The 23,423-nt window shown below is 41.0% G+C and overlaps 1 protein-coding gene across 1 annotated transcript in view; it reads right to left on the bottom strand.

Moving 5' to 3' along the window:
• Positions 1–847: 847 nt before the first annotated feature.
• Positions 848–23,423, bottom strand: part of SLC9A8 (solute carrier family 9 member A8) — a gene marked incomplete in the record, with an annotated part of 719,342 nt that continues 696,766 nt past the window's right edge. Inside the window, 2 exon segments of the mRNA XM_053691852.1 lie at positions 848–2,535; positions 5,145–5,291. Of these exon segments, the coding sequence (XP_053547827.1) occupies positions 2,428–2,535; positions 5,145–5,291 (255 nt within the window).

Here is a 23,423-nt window from a genome sequence, read left to right as displayed (position 1 = left end):
GTGCACTATGTGGCAGCAGTAACAGACCGTTCAATATTATGTTTTATTTAGAAGATGATCACAGGGGTCAGAATAAAACATTATATTGGTGCACACCTGTTTAAAGGGACAGTCTACACCTTAGTCTTATTAAAGTCTTACCTTAGATTAAGCTTAACGGCCTCCTGCACCCTTTCTATATCATGCAGCAGGAAAGTTAAAAAAGAATATTGTTTCTGGCCACTTTAAAATGGCTACCAAGCGCTGCCCACTAATGACATCACATTTTGCACTGCATCTAGTGAGCCTTACGTGACTTGACGCCATATGCAGCCCAGATTGTGATGTCATCAGTGGGCGAAGTTTGGCATCTACTTCAAAGGGGCCAGAAGCAATATTCATTTTAAAATAACTTCTTTTTTTGTTTGCTTGGTACTTTTAAACTATCATATAGTGGTTTTGAACTTTACTGGCTTTTCATATTGACACTTACTATGTTTGGGCATTTGGTTTGTAAATAGCTTGGTGTTATGCACACTACAAAACAACTAATGACTGGTTAAGCTCTAGAACAATTGTAGGTGGATCCAGCAAACTAGGATGCGGCCAGTTGGCCAGGTGCACGTTGGATGAGCTAGCGACCATTTAGCTCTACATATGTACAAAAAAGGCAGTTCCACAGCACCTTGAATAAAATGTCCTTTATTAAACTTTCATGGACAGCATAACATGCGACGTTTCGGAAACGTTATCCCTTAATCATGCATCTCTCATCATGCATGATTAAGGGATAACGTTCCCGAAACGTTGCATGTTATGCTGTCCATGAAAGTTTAATAAAGGACATTTTATTCAAGGTGCTGTGGAACTGCCTTTTTTGGTTAAGCTCTAGAATACTATGGGGCCTATTTAACAAAGTGTGAGCGGACATTTACGCTGTCGGCATTTATCATTGCACAAGCAGTTCTGGTTAACTGCTTGTGCAATACCGCCCCCTGCAGATTTGCAGCCAATCGGGTGGTGTCAATCATCCCGATTGTATGCCTTCGGGTGGATTGATGTCCGCCGCCTCAAAGAGGCATACGAGTTAAGAAGCAGCGGTCTTAAGACTCCTGTTTCTGGTGAGCCTGAAGTCTCGTGCGGAAACGGTTACATTCAGGGCCATTCGGCCCCTATTAGTTCAATTTATTCTTTTTAATATACATATTAATATCTTGGAAGCCTTCTCATCCATTCCTAGTGATTATTTACCAAAAAGAGAAAAATTGAGTGCAGTTTTAAATGGGAAAAAATAATAAAGGACAAACAATTTCTACCATACATAAGAAATGGCAACACAGTTTTTCATAAAAATATGTAAAATCATTTGTAAACATCAGATACGTTGGGCATTCATTGCTCATAAGTTATTATAAACATGGGCCACATCTGTATTGGGTAACAAGGACAGACTATGTTATACTGAAAGTTAAATAGGTTTTAAAAAAAAAAAAAAAGTAATTAGTTTTAAAAGATGCTCTTTCAGATGGCAAATTTCTCCTTAAAAAGGTTACATTACTAAACAAAAAAGTAATGTTCTGTTTAAAAGTGTCACACAGTGTAAAATACACAATAAGAAGCTTGTATATACTGACAGGGTTGTCATTTTTCCCTTCATTAACAACAACAAAAAAGGCGAAAATCTTAAGACAGTAAACATTTTCTAATTACAACAAATTGTTGTTGTGTTGCTATAGAGTAACATACTAGCCAAGTCTTAATGTTTTTAAAACAAATAAATACACATTTTTCAATGCAATTGTTTTTCTATAGTCAAACTTCACCCATTTGCCTTATCCGGAGGAGACAATATGAGCTTTAGTCCACCGTCAACAACTAGCCACTGTCATAAAGTTAGTTTAAAGTAAAGTTTGATCTGATAAAGCCTATAGCAACCTATATGTACCAGAGCTGGATTTTACATAAATACGCATGTTTCATTGACAATTAACATTAATGATCTAGGTGACTGCAATGTCTAATGTTTAAAATGTGTAAACAAAAACAGTACGTGTAAGATGCATTGTATTCTCCCGGTTAAACATGTATCCCTAGTTAACATTCAACCACCCTTCATGTTCCCGCTATTAAAAGAAAATTATAAGAAGTTTCTGTGACAATTTAGCCAAAGAGCGTCTGTGTAGTTTAAAAGGCTTAAAGCTCTTTCATAGAATCTCATATCACTTTGGTTAAATTCAGTAAAAAAGCTAATTTACATTCATAACAGTGATTAGAATTACATTTCTTACGCTACTGGTGTAGTGTTCCAGGCACAAATCGCCTTTGTTATAAAAGTACGTTGCTTAACCTCACTTGGGTGCAAGCTCCTCAGTACGACCAATTAACCCAGATAGTACATGTATAACTTGCAGCTAATTAATGTCAGAGAAGCGTTTACATCACAATATTCTAAAGCAGCTCCTGCTCATCATCTTCTGATCCAGAAGGTCCTTGCCGCACCTCTTCATACCATTTGTTTGTGAGGGTTTTCATCTGTATACGACCGTGATGGAGGTCCTACGGGGAAACACAAATCAGCTTATGGAAGTTTTTGAATGGAAGCTTTTTGAAAAGCACCAACAATTATTATTCATGATGGAAATATACAATCACTAAAGAAAACAAATACATAAATACAAGACCAAAAAAAAATAAAACCCACAACAAAATATTAAAGAATAAGAAGACTGTCTATGGGCAAGAGTTGGTAAATAATACAATCACAAGCAGATAAAAAGAACGTTCTATTGTAAAAAATAAAATGCATTACTTTATTAGAGCTCCAAGGGTGACTAGCCATAGAACAAGCTATTATGCTATTGTTTGTTTCCAGGTTGAGTGATTCTCTCTTTTTGGATAAGCATATTCATTTATGCCTGCTCTTGCATGCTCAGCATGTGCCTTTTACAGAGAACTTTCCTGTAATATATCAGTCTGATCCTGACTAAACAGTGCAGTCCAGAAATACCAGTCAATCCCTCTATAAACGATTTACAAGTAATTCCTGGTTGACCAAAGGTTGCTGCACACCCCTCATAACATGTGCATGTTTCATGCATTCAAGAGGATAAAAGGCAAAATGAACTTATTCTGGTTACATTACATATGTCTTATCATATTAACTAGAAGGCCTCTTACGTTGTGAAATTATAAGTGCTATGTAGAAATAAAACAAAATATTATGCCCCATTATGTACTGATGCAGTTATATTAATATATATTAGAAATATGCTCATTAAGGTCATGTAACCGACTCCAGTGTAGTCACTCTGTCTCACTGTCCATATATAGTTTTGGTCTATATGTCAAAACAGTAAGCAGACCATGTAAGATGCATAAACAATGTACCTTCATATTTGAGAAAAAATCTGCAAAGAATAATGCAACTTTATTCTGTTAAAGGAGCATATTATATTATGTTTTTTTTTTCTTTTCACCGATTTATTCTCTGACCCCCCCCCAGGCCAAAAGAACCCTTTTGCTAACCAATCACAAACTAATATGCAGATATAGCATGAACTCTGGGGTAGCCTGCCCTCTTTGATTCAGCTTAGTTAATAAGTAAGTTATTTATTTAACACGTATTTAACTAAACAGACATATATTACTTATATGCAAGTGCAGTAACCATATGCAAGTGCAGCAAACCATAGCGGCATTATTTACATAATAGTGACACAGTGGACAGTGAAAAAAGAAAAAAAAAACATTGTTACTTTAGACACAATAACACTCAGATATATGAAGTTCTCATTTTATTAAGATATTTATATAGCTGTATATAGGTAGCCATTAGCATGATCCTAACGGACCAGATAAACTTTTGGAGGAACTCTGTGGCTACAGAACGGGCCCAAAACCTGTAGACTATAATACATATTCGGCTCTCAGTAAGTATTCTCAAAAGGGGATAGCGTTAATAAAAAAATGTCAAGTAATGGTAAGAAACAGCAGGTCTCTAGGGGGAAGGGAAATACAATAAGAGGAACAAAGAGAGAAAAAATAAATAAAAATTCCCCTCCACCTCTTTCCATACTTTTTAATCGTTATCTAATAACGAAATATAAACATATATTTATACACACACACACAATAATAAAACTACCTTGTATGCTCACTATCAAATACTTTTACTATCATGATTGTTGATGGAAAAATTATAATCCATCTTAAAAAAGCAAATGAATACAGAGAATGCGAGGTAGGAGGGGGGTAAACAAAACCTCACAGATAAATTATCTAAAAGTATTAAAGGAATTGGAAATCTCAAAATTTTCATTCATGATTCGAATAGAACATACAATTTTAAACAACTTTCCAATTTACTTCTATTATTAAATTTGCTTAATTCTCATGTTATCCTTTGCTGAAGGAACAGCATTGCACTACTGGCAGCTGGCTGAACATATCAAGTCAGCCAATCACAAGAGACAAATGTGTGCAGGCACCAATCAGCATCTAGCTCCCACTAGTGCAGGATATGTGCGTATTCTTTTTCAACAAGGGATACCAAAGAACAAAGCACATTTGAAAATAGAAGTGAATTTAAGTGTCTTAAATATACTTTATCTGAATCATGCAAGTTTAATTTTGACTTTCCTATCCCTATAACCCAAGCCTCCCTGGTAGAAAGTGGAACAAGTACAATTTTCAGATGTATTTTACAGCAAAAGGAAGCAACATAATTAATGAATATATATTGCAATAATGAAACATTTTATGCATTGTTGAAATGCAGAGCTGAATGGCCCTTTAACTATTATATCTATATAATATAGCCTTGGGTTTGATAAGCTTTTAGAGATGTTTACTTTTTGTATTCAGCCATGTTCCCTTGATCCTATTAAATAACCATAATAAGGGAACATTACTGCATGTTGTCAGTTAAAGCCATTTAGGGACATGTAGCAGGGTTAGCATTTAGATGGCAGTAGGGTGCCTTTTAAGTTCTGAAAATGAGAAAAGATTTTTAGAGCCACGTTATAAGACAAGGGGGCAAAATAAATAATGAAAGAATATTGCAAAGTAGTTTCACTCCACATAACTAAATCATTTATAATAAAATCTCATGCACTTAGCATAGTAATATGTGTATATCACATGACAGTTATACAGCATTCACATACCTCCTGTGTCAGCCTTCTGGTGAAGAAGGGGTTTAAATATTTGGCATCCAGCCACATAAAACCTTTAAGGTCATGCTGTTTGATGTACTGGGATTCATACTCTTCTTCTGTAAGTTCTGATAAATGTTCAGATTCAACTGTATTACCCTGAAAGCAGAAATTTTAAATAAAACTTAGTTTCTAATAGTGTTGTCATACAAGATGTCTACAGTGCACCAAAAAAATAACATATTCAGTCTACATGATAGAAACGTTTATATTCCCAGAAAAAAATATCCCATGATTTATGCTTACCTGATAAATTATTTTCTTTCAGAATGATGATAGTGCACAGGGATCTATAACATGTGCGATATAATTCCCACCACTAGGAGGAGGTCAAGACACAGGAGCTTAAATTATATCCCACCTCTCCTCAGTTCAAGGTATAGCCGAGCAGAGAATAGGATCACATAGTTAGGAAAGAAAGTATATGCTTGTGCAATGCCGCCCCCTGCACATTCGAGGCCAATCGGCCGCTAGCAGGAGGTGTCAATCATCCTGATTGTAAAAAAGTGGTGGACGAGATAAGGATTATCGGTCTTACACTGGTTAGGTTGACACAGGTTCTTTATGCTATTTATTAACACATCTAAATCTTAGAGTGTGGTCTTCATTTTACAACTGAAAACCATCTGTGATACACATGGTCAATTGTGGTTTCTGAACTTACCACTCACTTTCTGCAATTAGATATTTTTTTACAATTATTTTTTTCCTACAGGTCATTTTTAAATAGAATTCAATATAAAACTAGACAAGTTGCACTAAAGCATCAGCTCAGTTGCAATGTGTTCTCTTCAGACAGTGTAAGGAAACTTACATAGTGCAGCCAGAGCACAGTGCTGTTTGAAGAGAACAGTCTGATGTGGAGCAGCGCTGCGAAGAAAACGCGCAAACAGTTCCTGCATGTGTCCCATACTTTCTGCAGAAATGCTGCATTTTCTGCAATGACATCTCATATCACAGCATGTTCTGACATAGTTGATTTTGACACATCTAGTGTTTGTGTCTGTTCAATTAATTCAGATTGTTCAGCCTCATGGTGTTTTGCATTAACGGAATGGACATTTTTTTGCTTCTTAGGTTTAGAGACAACAGCAACAAATAATCAAATAAACATTATTCAGAATTTCAACTAGTTCTTTTATTAAATGGACATTCTAAACCAGAATTTGTATTGTTTAAAAAAATAAAAAATAGATAATCCCTTTATTACCCATTCACAGTTTTGCATAACCAACACAGTAGTATACTTTTTTACCTCTGTGATTACCTTGTATCTAAGCCTCTGCAGACTGCCCCTTATTTCAGTTTTTTTTTTTACAGACTTGAATTTTAGTCAATCAGTGCTGACTCCTAGGTAACTCCACGGGCGTGAGCACAATGATATCAATATGAAACACATGAACAAATGCCCCCTAGTTGTGAAAAACTGTCAAAATGCATTCAGATAAGAAAGGGCCTTCAAGGGCTAATACATTAGCATATGAGCCTACCTAGGTTTAGCTTTCAACTAAAAATACCAAGAGAACAAAGCAAAATTGAGAATAAAAGTAAATCATGAAACTTTATTTTGGACTATAATGTCCCTTTAACTTTTTGGTGCATGAACTAACAATCTTATGGTACACACCTAACCAAGTAACAGCTGAGAAGAAAATTGTAGAACTACAATTCAAAATTAAACTTTAACGATTTAGACAGAGCACACAGTTTAAAATAAAAAACGTTCCAATTTACTACTATTAATAAAACGTGGACATTCTATTTATATGGACAATTTATAAATGACCATCTCCTATTGAACAGTATATGTATATGAGTGAACAGTATATACATATAAGCGATTTCTGATTGCTGGTGGCGGTCTCATAAACAGGGGACTGGAAAATTGAAATTTGCTAGACATAGTAAGTGCTCTTGCCCACAGGTAGGAGGCAAAGATTCCAAAACCCCCAAAGCTCTATAAAAAAACCTCCCACCTCACATGTACCTTAGTCTAACGTATAGCCAAGCATAATGAGGTAAGAAAAAGGAAAGAGTCATAAAAGGAGCAGGGGAAAACGATGTGCTAAAGAAAATTCTAAACCCAAAAACAAAGGGTGGGGTCTTGTGGACCACCATGAAAGAAATTAATTTATCAGGTAAGCATAAAACATAAATTATGCTTACCTGATAATTTAATTTTCTTCCGTGGGAAAGAGTCCACAGCCGCATTCATTACTTGTGGGAAATAAGAACCTCGCCACCAGGAGGAGGCAAAGACACATCAACCAAAGGCTTAAATACTCCTCCCACTTCCCTTTTCTCCCAGTCATTCTGACGAGGAACAAGGAACAGTGGAAGAAATATCAAGGTGAAAAGGTGCCAGAAGATTAAACACAACAATGCATCAAAAAAGGTCGGGGGGCTGTGGATTCTTTCCCACGGAAGAAAATGAAATTATCAGGTAAGCATAATTTATGTTTTTCTTCCTAATGGGAAAGAGTCCACAACCGCATTCATTACTTGAGGGAAAATTATACCCAAGCCAAAGAGGACACTGAATGCCAAGATGAGAGGGTAAGAGGCGGTCCAAACGAAGGCACCAACCTAAATCACATTCCCAAAGAAAAAAGTCCTGTTCCGTCTGAAAACAGGGAACAAAAATAATTGGGAAAAAGAAAACGGCCTCATGGACACAAACCCACAGACAGTCCCAGGGCCTGGCTAGAAACCATGAGCAGACGCAACTGAGACAACAGACCTTGAAGACACCGTCTCTCAGAGGCAAATCCCAGCCACACCCCCTTAGACCAACTAGGGGACCCCGACTAACAATTCCCAGAGGGAATAGCAAGTCAGAAGGAACAAAACCAGGTCTTCCCGGAAGACAACCGAGGTCCGCTCTCGAAGCCCAAAAAGACTATTAGATGCCAGGAGAAAAAACATAAAGCATCTCCATAGACACATAGACAGCTAAATAGCTTGTCCAAGAGCCAACTGCAGAAGCAAGACCAAAAAGGGAGAATCCCTTTTCCCAGCTGAAGGAGACCAAGGCAAACGCCCCAGACAGACTGAGGGCACCATCCAAACAAAAAATCCCGCAGCCAGAGAAGGGAGACCAGAAAAAATTATTATCCCTAAACAAATGTCCCATCAACAGAGGGGTTATCCAGAGGATCCAACCACCCCCCCAGAAGGATCAGAGAACACCTCATCCAGGACCTAAGCAGCCTGAAGGCTAAGGAGGAGCAGGAAATCTCTCCAAGAGCTGCCCACGCCCGGGTAGACTAACCTGTCGCAGACAAAGCGAAGCCCAGGGAACAGACTCCCACCTCCACTCAAAAGAGAGGGAAGAAAACAACAAGCCACGTTAAGAAGAGTGCGACCAGAAACCACGGGGAGATCCACCCAGAAAAACTGCAGGACACAAAACCCAAGAGACAAACCCACAAGGCATCACTATCCCTGAAAAAACAAGGCCAATGTGACAAACCACTTCCACAAAGGAACAAGATTCACCCAGAGGAAGATGGAAGGCAGGGAGCACCTGCCCACAAGACACAATAAGAAAAAAACAAGACATACCTAAACCACCCAACGCCCCTCAAAAAAGCGCAAAGAACTCCAAGAGACAACATCTCAGACCCCCACAATAGACGTGGTAAGACGAGACAACCTGCCCGAAAACACATCTGCCTCTAGAAATTCTGCAGAATGCAGAAACAAAAGGGGAAAAGGTAAACAAGATGGCCAGATCCATGTCCCAGTGATCTGAATGAACAAGAATGAGAAACCACAGGTCAAAAGGACCCTTCAAAATAAGATCTAAAGGCACACACTTTCTCACAACAAGGGTACCACAACCAGAAAAGGGAAAACGGGACAGGTATAGAAACAGTTATACCGACACTACCAGAATACCGGGCCCACCCCATATCCACTACCAGATCTGAGCAGGGAGGGCGCTACAAGAGATTCCATTGGCCAAAACCAGAGTCAACAAGACCCAAGCCGCTACCAGACCAAAACAACCTGGTCAGACCAATCCCAGCCAAGGAAAAAACCTTGAAACAGAGAAACTACAAAGAGGACACAGGAAAAGTCCTGCGAGCATCGCGGAAACAATCCCAAACTAGAAGAACCCCGGACCAGCAGCCAAGATCCACGAGACCCAGAAAAAAAATGCATTACAACCCGGTACCCGGCCCCAAGGGACGGAAGAAGACAATCGGATGCACAAGTTCCAGCACCGGGGAAGGATCCAAGGCGTGCCAAAACGTCCAGGTTCCGTTGGAGCAAAAACTCTAATAGCCACAGGTAAGGCATCCTGCATGGCAAGCTGTAAGATAGCCACTCAACAGCAACGTCCGCCGAATCTCCACAAACTGTGCCCCACAAAAACCAGGAACACCCAGTACAAGAGAACCGACCTAGGATCCTGAGATGAACAACCAAGAGGCAGCCCAAAAAAATCCTAAATCGCCTACAGCAGATAAGGCCCCACCCCCCGAAATGGGGATGACAAAGCGACGTGGTAGAACTCCACCAATCCAGTCACTGGGATGCAGACTGATTTGGGCCAACCCAAGCCCTCCCGACATCCTGACCCGAAAGGCCACAATGTGAATGTATAGTGTAGTTTATAAAAAAAACAAGTGAACCTCAAGGTCCCGCCGAACCAGTCAGGTGCAACGTGTGTCACTAACCAATTAACAAGGAACACAGAAAACTCTGGACCAACAAACCGGGAACAACTTCCGTGGAAGTAACTAGCAAATCAATCCCAGAAATTCCGCAGAAAAAGAGATAATAAAATTAAATAAATCCTAACCGGATGAAAAGAAATAACAGGCAACCCGTAGCTATCCGCCCAGAAAGAACCAAGCCTCCGTAGGACCCGCCAAATGAAGGCCGGAACCTTCAAAAAAATTTTTGGGGAAAGATTACGATAGACCGACAGAAGATTACATCATCCCCACTAGTCTAGCTAGAAGGATCATAAGAGAACTTAGAAGTTCCCGGCCGATAAAGGAAAGGATCCCCCAACAAGTCAAAAAGACTACGTAGTAGGACACGTAGCTGCGCAATCCTATAACGAAAGGCACAATATGGAGGAACAATCACCCCCAGGGAAAAAACTATAGTGCCACCCATGGTCTGGACACCCGGGATAGTAGAGCAGGAACACAACAGCGAAGAAACATCGAGGTCCTGCAGACGAACAAGCACCAACAAATTAAAATGAAAAAGCCCCGTCATCAACAATCCACTCTGTGCGGAGGAGACATCAACATCAGGGTCACCCGCAAAAGAAGAAGAAGGGTGCGCATGGGAAGTCTCCACTTGAGGAGCAGAGCCCCCAGAGGCCGATGGCTCAGCAGACCCATGGTTCCACGAGCCCGAGGAACCCGGCACACTACGAAGGCATAAGAGACATGACTGGTTGACTTGCGCCAACTGGGCCAAAGTACAATCCTCATCAGAGGACGATTCAGAATCTGAAATAACAATAGTCCCAACATTAGAATCCTCCATGACTAAAGACTATAAAAAGTAAAGCACTATATGGAAAAACTACCGGCATCTGACACCCACAATGGCTGGGGCACTCACCACCTCCAATGACCAGACCTCAGCGGAGAAGACCTTCTTTCGTCGTCACACGGTCAGGAATGCAGAAGCGGAAAAACCACCAAGTGTAACAATGCCCGGTCGCCAGGTGAACCGCGTAATCCAAAAAGCGCGCCACCAGAAGGCGGAAAACTAGGCACCACAGAAAAAAAAGTTAAGTAAGTCTAGAAACTAGCAAAAAGGTTACAACCAGCATCAGAAGGAGGATCTGAACCCTGGACTTTCAGTTTGCAAGTCCAGAGAGCAAGCCACTATGCCACAACATAGATTAACGCTAGATGTCACAGTCTTAGAGCCAATACCCACTACACAAAGCAGGTTGAATCACATAAGAAACATGATTAAAAGAACCCTCCCCGTTCACAAATCCCGCCTAAGGAAGAAATTATCCCTTGATTCCCAGATCGGTACAGAATGTGCCTCACTGAGACCCATACTTAGCTGTCACAATAAATCACATTACATCAATGTAATAAAATGAAACGATCTTACCGGAATCTACGTCGTGGAACAGGAACACGGCCTTCAAGTCTGACTAATAGTTGCATCACCTCCGTCATGGATTACAAAGAAGATAGCAGGTAGCGAAACGAAGTTCGGCAATGCTAAGTGCTGAAGGAGCTGTTAATACAAGTTGGGATGGTGTCGCAGAGGGAACTCCCACTGCATCTCCGGACTCTAACATTCGCCAAGGCCCTCACTGAGAGACTGACAGCACTACTTAAAACTCCTGTCCCATGTCGAAGGGTAGTACCCTCCATAAGAGACATTTGTAAAAGTAAATAAAAGTACAATAATCAAAAATAAAAACTTCTGACACTTCTCTGCCAACCTCCTGGGACGAAAGGCAAAGAATGACTGGGGGATAGGGGAAGTGGGAGGAGTATTTAAGCCTTTGGCTGGTGTGTCTTTGCCTCCTCCTGGTGGCCAGGTTCTTATTTCCCACAAGTAATGAATGCGGCTGTGGATTCTTTCCCATTAGAAAATTATGTTTTCTTTCATACAAGTGCTGAAAGTCCACAATCCATTACTCCTGAGAACAAATACCCAAGCTGTGGAGTCCAAGAGTAATAACATAAAGGGAGGGATTTAAAAAAACATAATTTTTTCCCACTGCTGAAATAAATCCACAACCCCACAAAAACCCAAAAATGGCAATTTTTTTTAATACACTAAAAAAATAAATCAGTCAGGCAAGAAAAACATTATTCCGAGTCAACTGCCGGATGAATTACCTACCAAAGGCTTCACCACTGACTAAGCATACAAAGCTGAAGAGGTCTCATGTGAAAACGAGCAAACGGAACTGCATCTGAAGCTGCAATCATAAGACCTAGAAATAACAAAGAGCAACAGAGGGGAAAGAGAGAGATGCTGAAGGTTCAGACAAGCTAACACAAATTTTAACCTTCTCTGCTCTGTTGGAGAAAGACTCATGGAGATTGAATCTATTTGAAATCCCCCCAAAAATATCTTTGTTTGAGGAATTAAAGAGACAGTAAACACCAAAATGTTATTGTTTAAAAAGATATATAATCCCTTTATTTACCATTCCCAGTTTTGCATAACACGGTTATAGTAATATACTTTTTACCTCTGTAATTGCATCTAATCTTCTGCAGACTCCCTTCTTATCTCAGACCTTTTGACAGACTTGCATTTCAGGCAATTAGTGCTGACTCATATATAATTCCACAGGCATGAGCACAATTTTTATCTATATGGCACACATAAACTAACACCCTCTAGCTGTGAAAAACTGATACGATAAGTGGGGGCCTTCAAGGGTTTAAAAATTAGCATATGAGCCTACCCAGGTTTAGCTTTCTACTAAAAATATAAAGAGAACAAAGCAAATTTGATGATAAAAGTAAATTGGAAAGTTGTTTAAAATTACATGCCCTATCTGCATCATGAAAGTTTAATTTGGACTTTAATGTCCCTTTAAATAACTCTTTGAAAAATCAATCCTCCAACCATATTATTGAAGAAACAACAACAGTTGGTTGGTGCGAGATTCTGCTAAAGGAAATGATGGAGCTTGAACCAAGATATCCTCCAGGTATGAAAAAACTGCAATACCCTGAGTTCTAAGCATAGACTATAGGGCACCAAGAAGCTTTGTGAAAATTATTGGAGCAGTAGCCAGACCAAATGGTAGAGCAACAAACTTAAAATGCTTTTCTAGAAAGGAAAATCTCAGAAACTAGTAATGTTCCCTGTGTATTGCAACATCAAGAGAAGCATCATTTAAATCTATTGTGGACATAAACTGACCTTGCTGAACAAAAGACAGAATAGTCCAAATAGTTTCCATTTTAAAAGAAGGAATTCTTACAAATTTTATCAGAGCTTTCAAATCCAGGACTGGTGTAAAAGTGCCTTCCTTTTCTTTGAACAATGAAGAGATCTGAATAAATCTGATCCCCCTGTTTCTGTAAAGGAGCTAGAACAACAACTCCCATAATTTCCCGATCTAAAAATCCAAAAAAGCAGCACCACCACAAATTCAGGAATTCATTTTTATTCCATTTTATGGAAGCAGGTATTATATGTGTAACATATCACCTTAAATACCTTACACAGGTGTATAACCCCACCCTTCTCATCACTACATCATTTCTAAAAAAAATACTCACAGAAGACTCCCCCTGCTGGTATGTTATTAATATTACATTCTACACAATTAAATGCAGATATAAAATACAGAAAAAAAATTATGCTTACCTGATAAATGTATTTATTTCCGGATATGGTGAGTCCACAACGTCCTCAATTACTAGTTGGAATATCACTCCTGGCCAGCAGGAGGAGGCAAAGAACAGCACAGCAAAGCTGTTAAGTGTAACTCCATGACCTAATAGAAATGGAAAAAGGAATAACACAAAGGTGCAGAGGTGCCTGAGGTTTAGTCAAAAATAACTGTCTTAAATAAAAGGGTGGGGTCATGTATTCCCCATTTATCCGGTAAGCATACATTTTGTTTTCTTTCCTAAGATATGGTGAGTTCACAACGTCCTCAATTACTAGTGGGAACCAATACCCAAGCTAGAGGACACAGATGACAAGGGAAGGATAACAAGACAGGCAGGCCTAAACAGAAGGCACCACCGAAACAGAAACCACCTTAGGGAGAAACCCAAATTTAGTACGATGAACCGCCTTATCAGCATGGAAGATAAGGTAAGGCGAATCACACTGCAAAGTCGAGAGTTCCGAGACTCTCCGAGCAGAAGAGATGGCAATAAGAAACAAAACCTTTCAAGATAACAACTTTGTCTATGAAATGCTTAGGCTTAAACTGTGTCAGCTGCAAAACTTTAAGAACAAGGTTAAGGCTCCAAGGAGGAGCAACAGACTTAAACACAGGTCGGATTCTGACCAGGGTCTGACAAAAAGATTGAACATCTGGCACATCCTCCAGACGCTTATGTAACAAAATACATAGTGCAGAAATCTGACCTTTCAGAGCACTGACTGACAATCCCTTCTCCAGACCTTCCTGGAGAAAGTACAGAATTCTAGCAATCTTTACCCTACTCCAAGAGTAGCCCTTGGATTCACACCAATAAAGATATTAACACCATACCTTATGGAAAATCTTTCTAGTAACCGGCTTACAAGCCTGAATCAAGGTCTCAATGACCAACACAGAAAAACCACGCTTAGACAGGACTAATCGTCCAATCTCCAAGCGGTCAGCTTTAGAGAAATAAGATTTGGATGGAGGAATGGACCCTGAGTTAGAAGGTCCTTCAACAGAGGCAACTTTCAAGGTGGAAGAGATGACATCTCCACTAGGTCTGCATACCAGATCCTGCAAGGCCAAGCAGGGGCTATTGGAATTACATATGCTCTCTCCTGTTTGATACGAGCAATGACTCGTGGAAGGAGAGCAACGGAGGAAACGGGTATGCTAGACTAAAATCCCAAGGAACCGCCAGAGCATCTATCAGGGCTGCCTGCGGATCCCTTCACCTTGAACCGTACCTTGGAAGCTTGGTGTTCTGCCGAGACACCATCAGATTCAACATTGGCACCCCCCATTTAATGGTTAACCTGGAGAACACCTCCTGATGAAGAGCCAACTCACCGGGATGAAAAGCCTGTTTTTGCTCAGGAAGTCCACTTCCCAGTTGTCCACTCCTGGAATGTGGATGGCAGATGGACAGCAATTGTGAGCTTCCGCCCACCAAAAAATCTGAGTCACCTCCTTCATGGCTAAGGAACTCAGAGTAACTCCCTAATGGTTGATGTAAGCCACTGAGGTGATATTGTCCGACTAAAACCTAATAAACTTCGCTAAGGACAACTGAGGCCAAGCCATCAGAGCATTGTAAATTGCTCTCAACTCCAAGATGTTTATGGGGAGAGCAGACTCCTCCCGAGTCCATAGTCCTTGCGCCTTTAACCAGCAGGCTGGCGTCCGTGGGTACAATCACCCAGGAAAGTCTCCAGGAAGCATGTGTCCTGAGAAAGATGCTCCTAAGAAAGCCACCACGGGAGAAAGTCTCTTGTTGACTGATCTAGACCTATCCTCTGAGAGAGATCTGAATGGTCTCCATTCCATTGCCTGAGCATGCATAACTGCAGAGCTCTCAAATGGAAACGAGCAAAGGGAATGATGTCCAGGGAAGCGACCATCAGACCAATGACCTCCATACATTGAGCCACTGACGGCCGAACAGTAGACTGCAGAGAGAGGCAAGAGGAAAGAATCTTTGATTTTCTGACCTCCAACAGAAATATTATCATAGATAGGGAATCTATTATGGTCCCTAAGAAAACTACCCTTGTAGATGGAACAAGGGAACTCTTTTCCAGATTCACTTTTTAACCGTGGGAACGTAGAAAAGACAACAAGATCTCTGTATGAGAGTTTGTTTGTGGAAAAGATGGCGCCTGAACCAATGTGTCGTCCAGGTATGACAGCAATTCTGGTAGATATGGCAAGTCCAAACGGAAGGGCCACAAACTGAAAATGTTTGTCTAGAAAGGACAATCTCAGGAACTTGTGATGATCCCTGTGAATGGGAACATGAAGATATGCATCCTTCAGATCTATGGTTGTCATGAACTGACCCTCTTGGACTAAAGGAAGAATGGAACGAATAGTTTCCATCTTGAAGGACTGTACTCTGAGAAACTTGTGTAGACCGGAAGGTCGGGAAAGTTCCCTCTTTTTTGGGAACGACGAACAGATTGGAATAGAAATCTAGGCCCTGTTCCTGTACAGGAACTGGAACTATAATTCCCAGGGAGAAAAGATCCTGAACACATTTTAAGAACGCCTCTCTTTTTACTTGGTCTGCAGATAATCATGAGGAGGAAGAACCTGCCCCTGGGAGGAAAGCTCTTGAATTCTATTTTGTAACCCTGAGATAATATGTCCACAGATATAAACACAAACAGTTCAGTTCAGCACTCAACGGACAGTTGCACGTCACTCAGGAGACTCACTCCTGTCTCCAAAGATAATATAAAAAAATCCAAGTTGAGTGACAGCAAACAAATGTTTATTTAGGTACTTTGCACAGTGACAAGTGGCAGCGACGTTTCGGGATTAACTCCCTTAATCATGCATGATTAAGGGAGTTAATCCCAAAACGTTGCTGCCATTTGACACTGTGCAAAGTACCTAAATAAACCTTTGTTTGCTGTCACTCGACTTGGATTTTTTAATAATATGTCCACAGCCCAGGGATCTGGGACATTTCGTATCCATGCTTGACAAAAATGATAAAGTCTGCCCCCTACTTGATCTGATCCTGGATGGTGGACAAACCCTTCATGCTGACTTAGACTCAGCTGCAGGGTTCTTTGATTGCTTCCCCTTGTTCCAAGACTGATTGGGTCTCCAAGAGGACATGGACTGCTCCTGCTTAGAAGAAAAAGGGGAAGACTTTCCTCTGAAGTTACGAAAGGAACACAAATTACTCTGACGTCCCTTATGTCTACTCTTCTTATCTTGTGGAAGAAAAGACCCTTTTCCACCCGTAATGTCAAAAAATATTTCTGCCAGACCGGGTCCAAACAAGGTCTTACCCTTGAAAGGAATCGCCAGAAGCTTAACCTTAGAGAAAACATCAGCTGACCAAGATTTCAGCCACAGTGCCTTACGGGCTAGCACAGCGAAGCCAGATATCTTGGCTCCCCGTTTAATAACTTGCATGGTAGCATCAGAAATAAAGTAATTGGCTAATTTAAGAGCCTTAATCCTGTCTTGGATCTCATTCAAGGAAGTCTCTACCTGAAGAGAATCAGACAAGGCATCGGACCAATAAAATGCCATGCTTGTCACAGTGGCAATACACACTGCAGGTTGCCATTGGAGATCTTGATGATCACATATCTTCTTCAAAAAAGCCTCCAGCTTTTTGTCCATTGGATCCTTAAAGGAGCAGCTATCCTCATTAGGAATAGTAGTTCTCTTAGCCAGAGTAGAAATGGCTCCTTCTACCTTAGGCACCGGGTGCCATGGCTCTTTAATGTAGTCGGCAATAGGAAACATCCTTTTAAAAATAGGAGATGGGGAAAAGGGTACCCCTGGCTTCTCCCATTCCTGTGTAATAATCTCCGTAGCACAGTCTGGAACAGGAAACACCTCCACAGGCAAAGGAACATCAAATTAACTATTAAGTTTACTAGATTTCTTTGGGTTGACAACGATAGGAATATCGTAGTCGTCCAAAGTAGCCAAAACCTCCTTTAACAGTACACAAAGGTGTTCAAGCTTAAATCTGAAGGATATTACTTTAGCATCAGAAGAAGGCATTATACTGTCCGAATCTGAGATTTCACCCTCAGAGGCTACCGACGTATCTTCCTCCTCAGAGCTATGAGGGAGGGCAACCTGGGTAGTAAGAGCTGGAACAGAAACCTTGCTATCTGAATCTCTAATTTTCCTCTTGCGTTTTCCCTTTAACATAGGAAAAGCAGCTAATGCCACAGATACCGCTGTAGTTTTTTGTAGGGTGTCGAGTAATTCAGGCTGTGGTGCCTTTTGAAGAAGCCGCCTTTTCTTGTACACACCCTTTGATTGCATTCAGTGTCCTCTAGCTTGGGTATTGTTTTCCCAAAAGTAATGAATGCAGCTGTGGACTCTTCCCTTTTAAGAAGAAAAACATAAATTATGCTTAGTCCACAGCTCCCGTCCGTATTTTATCTATAGGGCGGCAGTACATTTTTGTTCTTCTGGCACCTTTTTTACCCTGATATCTCTCCTACTGTTCCTTGTTCCCTTAGCAAAATGACTGGGGGATGAGGGAAGTGGGGGAGGTATTTGAAGCCTTTGGCTGGGTTGTCTTTGCCTCCTCCTGGTGGCCAGGTTCTGAATTCCCAAACATAATGAATGCAGCTGTGGACTCTTCCCGTCACAAGAAAAGAAAATTATCAGGTAAGCATAATTTATGTTTTTATGTCCCTTTTAATGGAAATCATTACGACATGTATGTGGTTTCCTTTGCTTTTGTTTTCCTGCTTATTTAAACTAAAAGGCAATTAATTTTGTGTAAAGTTAAGACTATTTGGTTGAAGATAATTTCAAGAGCCAAACCCCTCTTACCTGACAGATATGCTAGTATTCACTTGATAAACAAACCAGGTCACCCAAGTGTTTAGCTTAGGCTCCAAATTGCACTTGATATATTGAAAAAAACATAATTTATGTAAGAACTTACCTGATAAATTCATTTCTTTCATATTGGCAAGAGTCCATGAGCTAGTGACGTATGGGATATACATTCCTACCAGGAGGGGCAAAGTTTCCCAAACCTCAAAATGCCTATAAATACACCCCTCATCACACCCACAATTCAGTTTAACGAATATCCCAGAAGTGGGGTGATAGGAAAGGAGCGAAAGCATCAACAAGGAATTGGAATAATTGTGCTTTATACAAAAAAAATCATAACCACCACAAAAAAGGGTGGGCCTTATGGACTCTTGCCAATATGAAAGAAATGAATTTATCAGGTAAGTTCTTACATAAATTATGTTTTCTTTCATGTTATTGGCAAGAGTCCATGAGCTAGTGACGTATGGGATAGCAAATACCCAAGATGTGGAACTTCCAAGCAAGAGTTACTAGAGAGGGAGGGATAAAAATGAAAGACAGCCAATTCTGCTGAAAAATCAATCCACAACCCAAATCAAAAGTTTTAATCTTTATATTGAAAAAAACTGACAATATAAGCAGAAGAATCAAACTGAAACAGCTGCCTGAAGAACTTTTCTACCAACAACAGAAGCTTCATTCTTAAAAGCCCAGTAAGTAGAAACTGACCTAGTAGAATGAGCCGTAATCCTCTGAGGCGGGGATTTACCCAACTCCAAATAAGCATGACGAATCAAAAGCTTTAACCAAGACGCCAAAGAAATGGCAGAAGCCTTCTGACCTTTCCTAGAACCAGAAAAGATAACAAATAGACTAGAAGTCTTTCTGAAATCTTTAGTAGCTTCCTCATAATATTTCAAAGCTCTTACCACGTCCAAAGAATGTAAATATCTTTCCAAAGAATTCTTAGGATTAGGACACAACAAAGGGACAACAATTTCTCTACAAATGTTGTTAGAATTCACAACTTTAGGTAAAAATTTAAATGAAGTCCGAAAACATAATTTATGCTTACCTGATAAATTCCTTTCTCCTGTAGTGTGATCAGTCCACGGGTCATCATTACTTCTGGGATATTACTCCTCCCCAACAGGAAGTGCAAGAGGATTCACCCAGCAGAGCTGCCATATTATTATACAAATATTTACCTGCCGTAAAAAACAGGGCGGGCCGTGGACTGATCACACTACAGGAGAAAGGAATTTATCAGGTAAGCATAAATTATGTTTTCTCCTGTTAAGTGTGATCAGTCCACGGGTCATCATTACTTCTAGGATACCAATACCAAAGCAAAAGTACACGGATGACGGGAGGGATAGGCAGGCTCTTTATACAGAAGGAACCACTGCCTGAAGAACCTTTCTCCCAAAAATAGCCTCCGAAGAAGCAAAAGTGTCAAATTTGTAAAATTTGGAAAAAGTATGAAGCGAAGACCAAGTTGCAGCCTTGCAAATCTGTTCAACAGAGGCCTCATTCTTAAAGGCCCAAGTGGAAGCCACAGCTCTAGTGGAATGAGCTGTAATTCTTTCAGGAGGCTGCTGTCCAGCAGTCTCATAAGCTAAACGTATTATGCTACGAAGCCAAAAAGAGAGAGAGGTAGCAGAAGCTTTTTGACCTCTCCTCTGACCAGAGTAAACGACAAACAGGGAAGACGTTTGTCGAAATTCTTTAGTTGCCTGTAAGTAAAATTTTAGGGCACGAACTACATCCAGATTGTGCAGAAGACGTTCCTTCTTTGAAGAAGGATTTGGACACAAGGATGGAACAACAATCTCTTGATTGATATTTCTGTTAGTGACTACCTTAGGTAAGAACCCAGGTTTAGTACGCAGAACTACCTTATCCGAGTGAAAAATCAAATAAGGAGAATCACAATGTAAGGCTGATAACTCAGAGACTCTTCGAGCCGAGGAAATAGCCATTAAAAATAGAACTTTCCAAGATAACAACTTTATATCCATGGAATGAAGGGGTTCAAACGGAACGCCCTGTAAAACATTAAGAACAAGGTTTAAACTCCATGGCGGAGCAACAGCTTTAAACACAGGCTTAATCCTGGCCAAAGCCTGACAAAAAGCCTGAACGTCTGGAACTTCTGACAGACGTTTGTGCAACAGAATGGACAGAGCTGAGATCTGTCCCTTTAAGGAACTAGCGGATAAACCCTTTTCTAAACCTTCTTGTAGAAAAGACAATATCCTAGGAATCCTAACCTTACTCCAAGAGTAACCTTTGGATTCGCACCAATATAGGTATTTACGCCATATTTTATGGTAAATCTTTCTGGTAACAGGCTTCCTAGCCTGTATTAAGGTATCAATAAATGACTCAGAAAAACCACGTTTTGATAAAATCAAGCGTTCAATTTCCAAGCAGTCAGCTTCAGAGAAGTTAGATTTTGATGTTTGAAAGGACCCTGTATCAGAAGGTCCTGTTTCAGAGGTAGAGACCAAGGTGGACAGGATGACATGTCCACCAGATCTGCATACCAAGTCCTGCGTGGCCATGCAGGTGCTATTAGAATCACTGATGCTCTCTCCTGCTTGATTCTGGCAATCAATCGAGGAAGCATCGGGAAGGGTGGAAACACATAAGCCATCCTGAAGGTCCAAGGTGCTGTCAAAGCATCTATCAGGACCGCTCCCGGATCCCTGGATCTGGACCCGTAACGAGGAAGCTTGGTGTTCTGTCGAGACGCCATGAGATCTATCTCTGGTTTGCCCCAATGACGAAGTATTTGGGCAAAGACCTCCGGATGAAGTTCCCACTCCCCCGGATGAAAAGTCTGACGACTTAAAAAATCCGCCTCCCAGTTCTCCACTCCCGGGATGTGGATTGCTGACAGGTGGCAAGAGTGAGACTCTGCCCAGCGAATTATCTTTGATACTTCCATCATTGCTAGGGAGCTTCTTGTCCCTCCCTGATGGTTGATGTAAGCTACAGTCGTGATGTTGTCCGACTGAAACCTGATGAACCCCCGAGTTGTTAACTGGGGCCAAGCCAGAAGGGCATTGAGAACTGCTCTCAATTCCAGAATGTTTATTGGTAGGAGACTCTCCTCCTGATTCCATTGTCCCTGAGCCTTCAGAGAATTCCAGACGGCGCCCCAACCTAGAAGGCTGGCGTCTGTTGTTACAATTGTCCAGTCTGGCCTGCTGAATGGCATCCCCCTGGACAGATGTGGCCGAGAAAGCCACCATAGGAGAGAATTTCTGGTCTCTTGATCCAGATTCAGAGAAGGGGACAAGTCTGAGTAATCCCCATTCCACTGACTTAGCATGCACAATTGCAGCGGTCTGAGGTGTAGGCGTGCAAAGGGTACTATGTCCATTGCCGCTACCATTAAGCCGATTACCTCCATGCATTGAGCCACTGACGGGTGTTGAATGGAATGAAGGACACGGCATGCACTTTGAAGTTTTGTTAACCTGTCTTCTGTCAGGTAAATTTTCATTTCTACAGAATCTATAAGAGTCCCCAGGAAGGGAACTCTTGTGAGTGGAAAGAGAGAACTCTTCTTTTCGTTCACCTTCCATCCATGTGACCTTAGAAATGCCAGTACTAACTCTGTATGAGACTTGGCAGTTTGAAAGCTTGAAGCTTGTATCAGAATGTCGTCTAGGTACGGAGCTACCGAAATTCCTCGCGGTCTTAGTACCGCCAGAAGAGCTCCCAGAACCTTTGTGAAGATTCTTGGAGCCGTAGCCAATCCGAATGGAAGAGCTACAAACTGGTAATGCCTGTCTAGAAAGGCAAACCTTAGATACCGGTAATGATCTTTGTGAATCGGTATGTGAAGGTAAGCATCTTTTAAATCCACTGTGGTCATGTACTGACCCTTTTGGATCATGGGTAAAATTGTCCGAATAGTCTCCATTTTGAACGATGGAACTCTTAGGAATTTGTTTAGGATCTTTAAATCCAGGATTGGCCTGAAAGTTCCCTCTTTTTTGGGAACCACAAACAGATTTGAGTAAAACCCTTGTCCCTGTTCCGATCATGGAACTGGATGGATTACTCCCATTAATAAAAGCTCTTGTACGCAGCGTAGAAACGCCTCTTTCTTTGTTTGGTTTGTTGACAACCTTGACAGATGAAATCTCTCTCTTGGGGGAGAGTATTTGAAGTCCAGAAGGTATCCCTGAGATATTATCTCTAGCGCCCAGGGATCCTGGACATCTCTTGCCCAAGCCTGGGCGAAGAGAGAAAGTCTGCCCCCCACTAGATCCGTTCCCGGATCGGGGGCCCTCAATTCATGCTGTTTTAGGGGCAGCAGCAGGTTTCCTGGCTTGCTTGCCCTTGTTCCAGGACTGGTTAGGTCTCCAGCCCTGTCTGTAGCGAGCAACAGATCCTTCCTGTTTTGGAGCAGAGGAAGTTGATGCTGCTCCTGCTTTGAAATTCCGAAAGGAACGAAAATTAGACTGTCTAGCCTTAGGTTTGACTCTGTCTTGAGGCAGGGCATGGCCTTTACCTCCTGTAATGTCAGCGATAATTTCTTTCAATCCGGGCCCGAATAAGGTCTGCCCTTTGAAAGGTATATTAAGTAATTTAGACTTAGAAGTAACGTCAGCTGACCAGGATTTTAGCCACAGTGCTCTGCGCGCCTGAATGGCGAATCCGGAATTCTTAGCCGTAAGTTTAGTTAGATGTACTACGGCATCTGAAATAAATGAGTTAGCTAATTTAAGAGCTTTAAGCTTGTGTGTAATCTCATCTAATGGAGCTGATTCAAGTGTCTCTTCCAGAGAGTCAAACCAAAATGCTGCTGCAGCCGTAACAGGCGCAATGCATGCAAGGGGTTGCAATATAAAACCTTGTTGAACAAACATTTTCTTAAGGTAACCCTCTAACTTTTTATCCATTGGATCTGAAAAGGCACAGCTATCCTCCACCGGGATAGTGGTATGCTTAGCTAAAGTAGAAACTGCTCCTTCCACCTTAGGGACCGTTTGCCATAAGTCCCGTGTGGTGGTGTCTATTGGAAACATTTTTCTAAATATCGGAGG

This window comes from Bombina bombina, chromosome 1, assembly GCF_027579735.1.
Source record: "Bombina bombina isolate aBomBom1 chromosome 1, aBomBom1.pri, whole genome shotgun sequence".
Taxonomy (NCBI): Eukaryota; Metazoa; Chordata; class Amphibia; order Anura; family Bombinatoridae; genus Bombina; species Bombina bombina.
The sequence above is the reverse complement of the archived record's forward strand: the minus strand, read 5'-3'. Positions and strand labels throughout refer to the sequence as shown.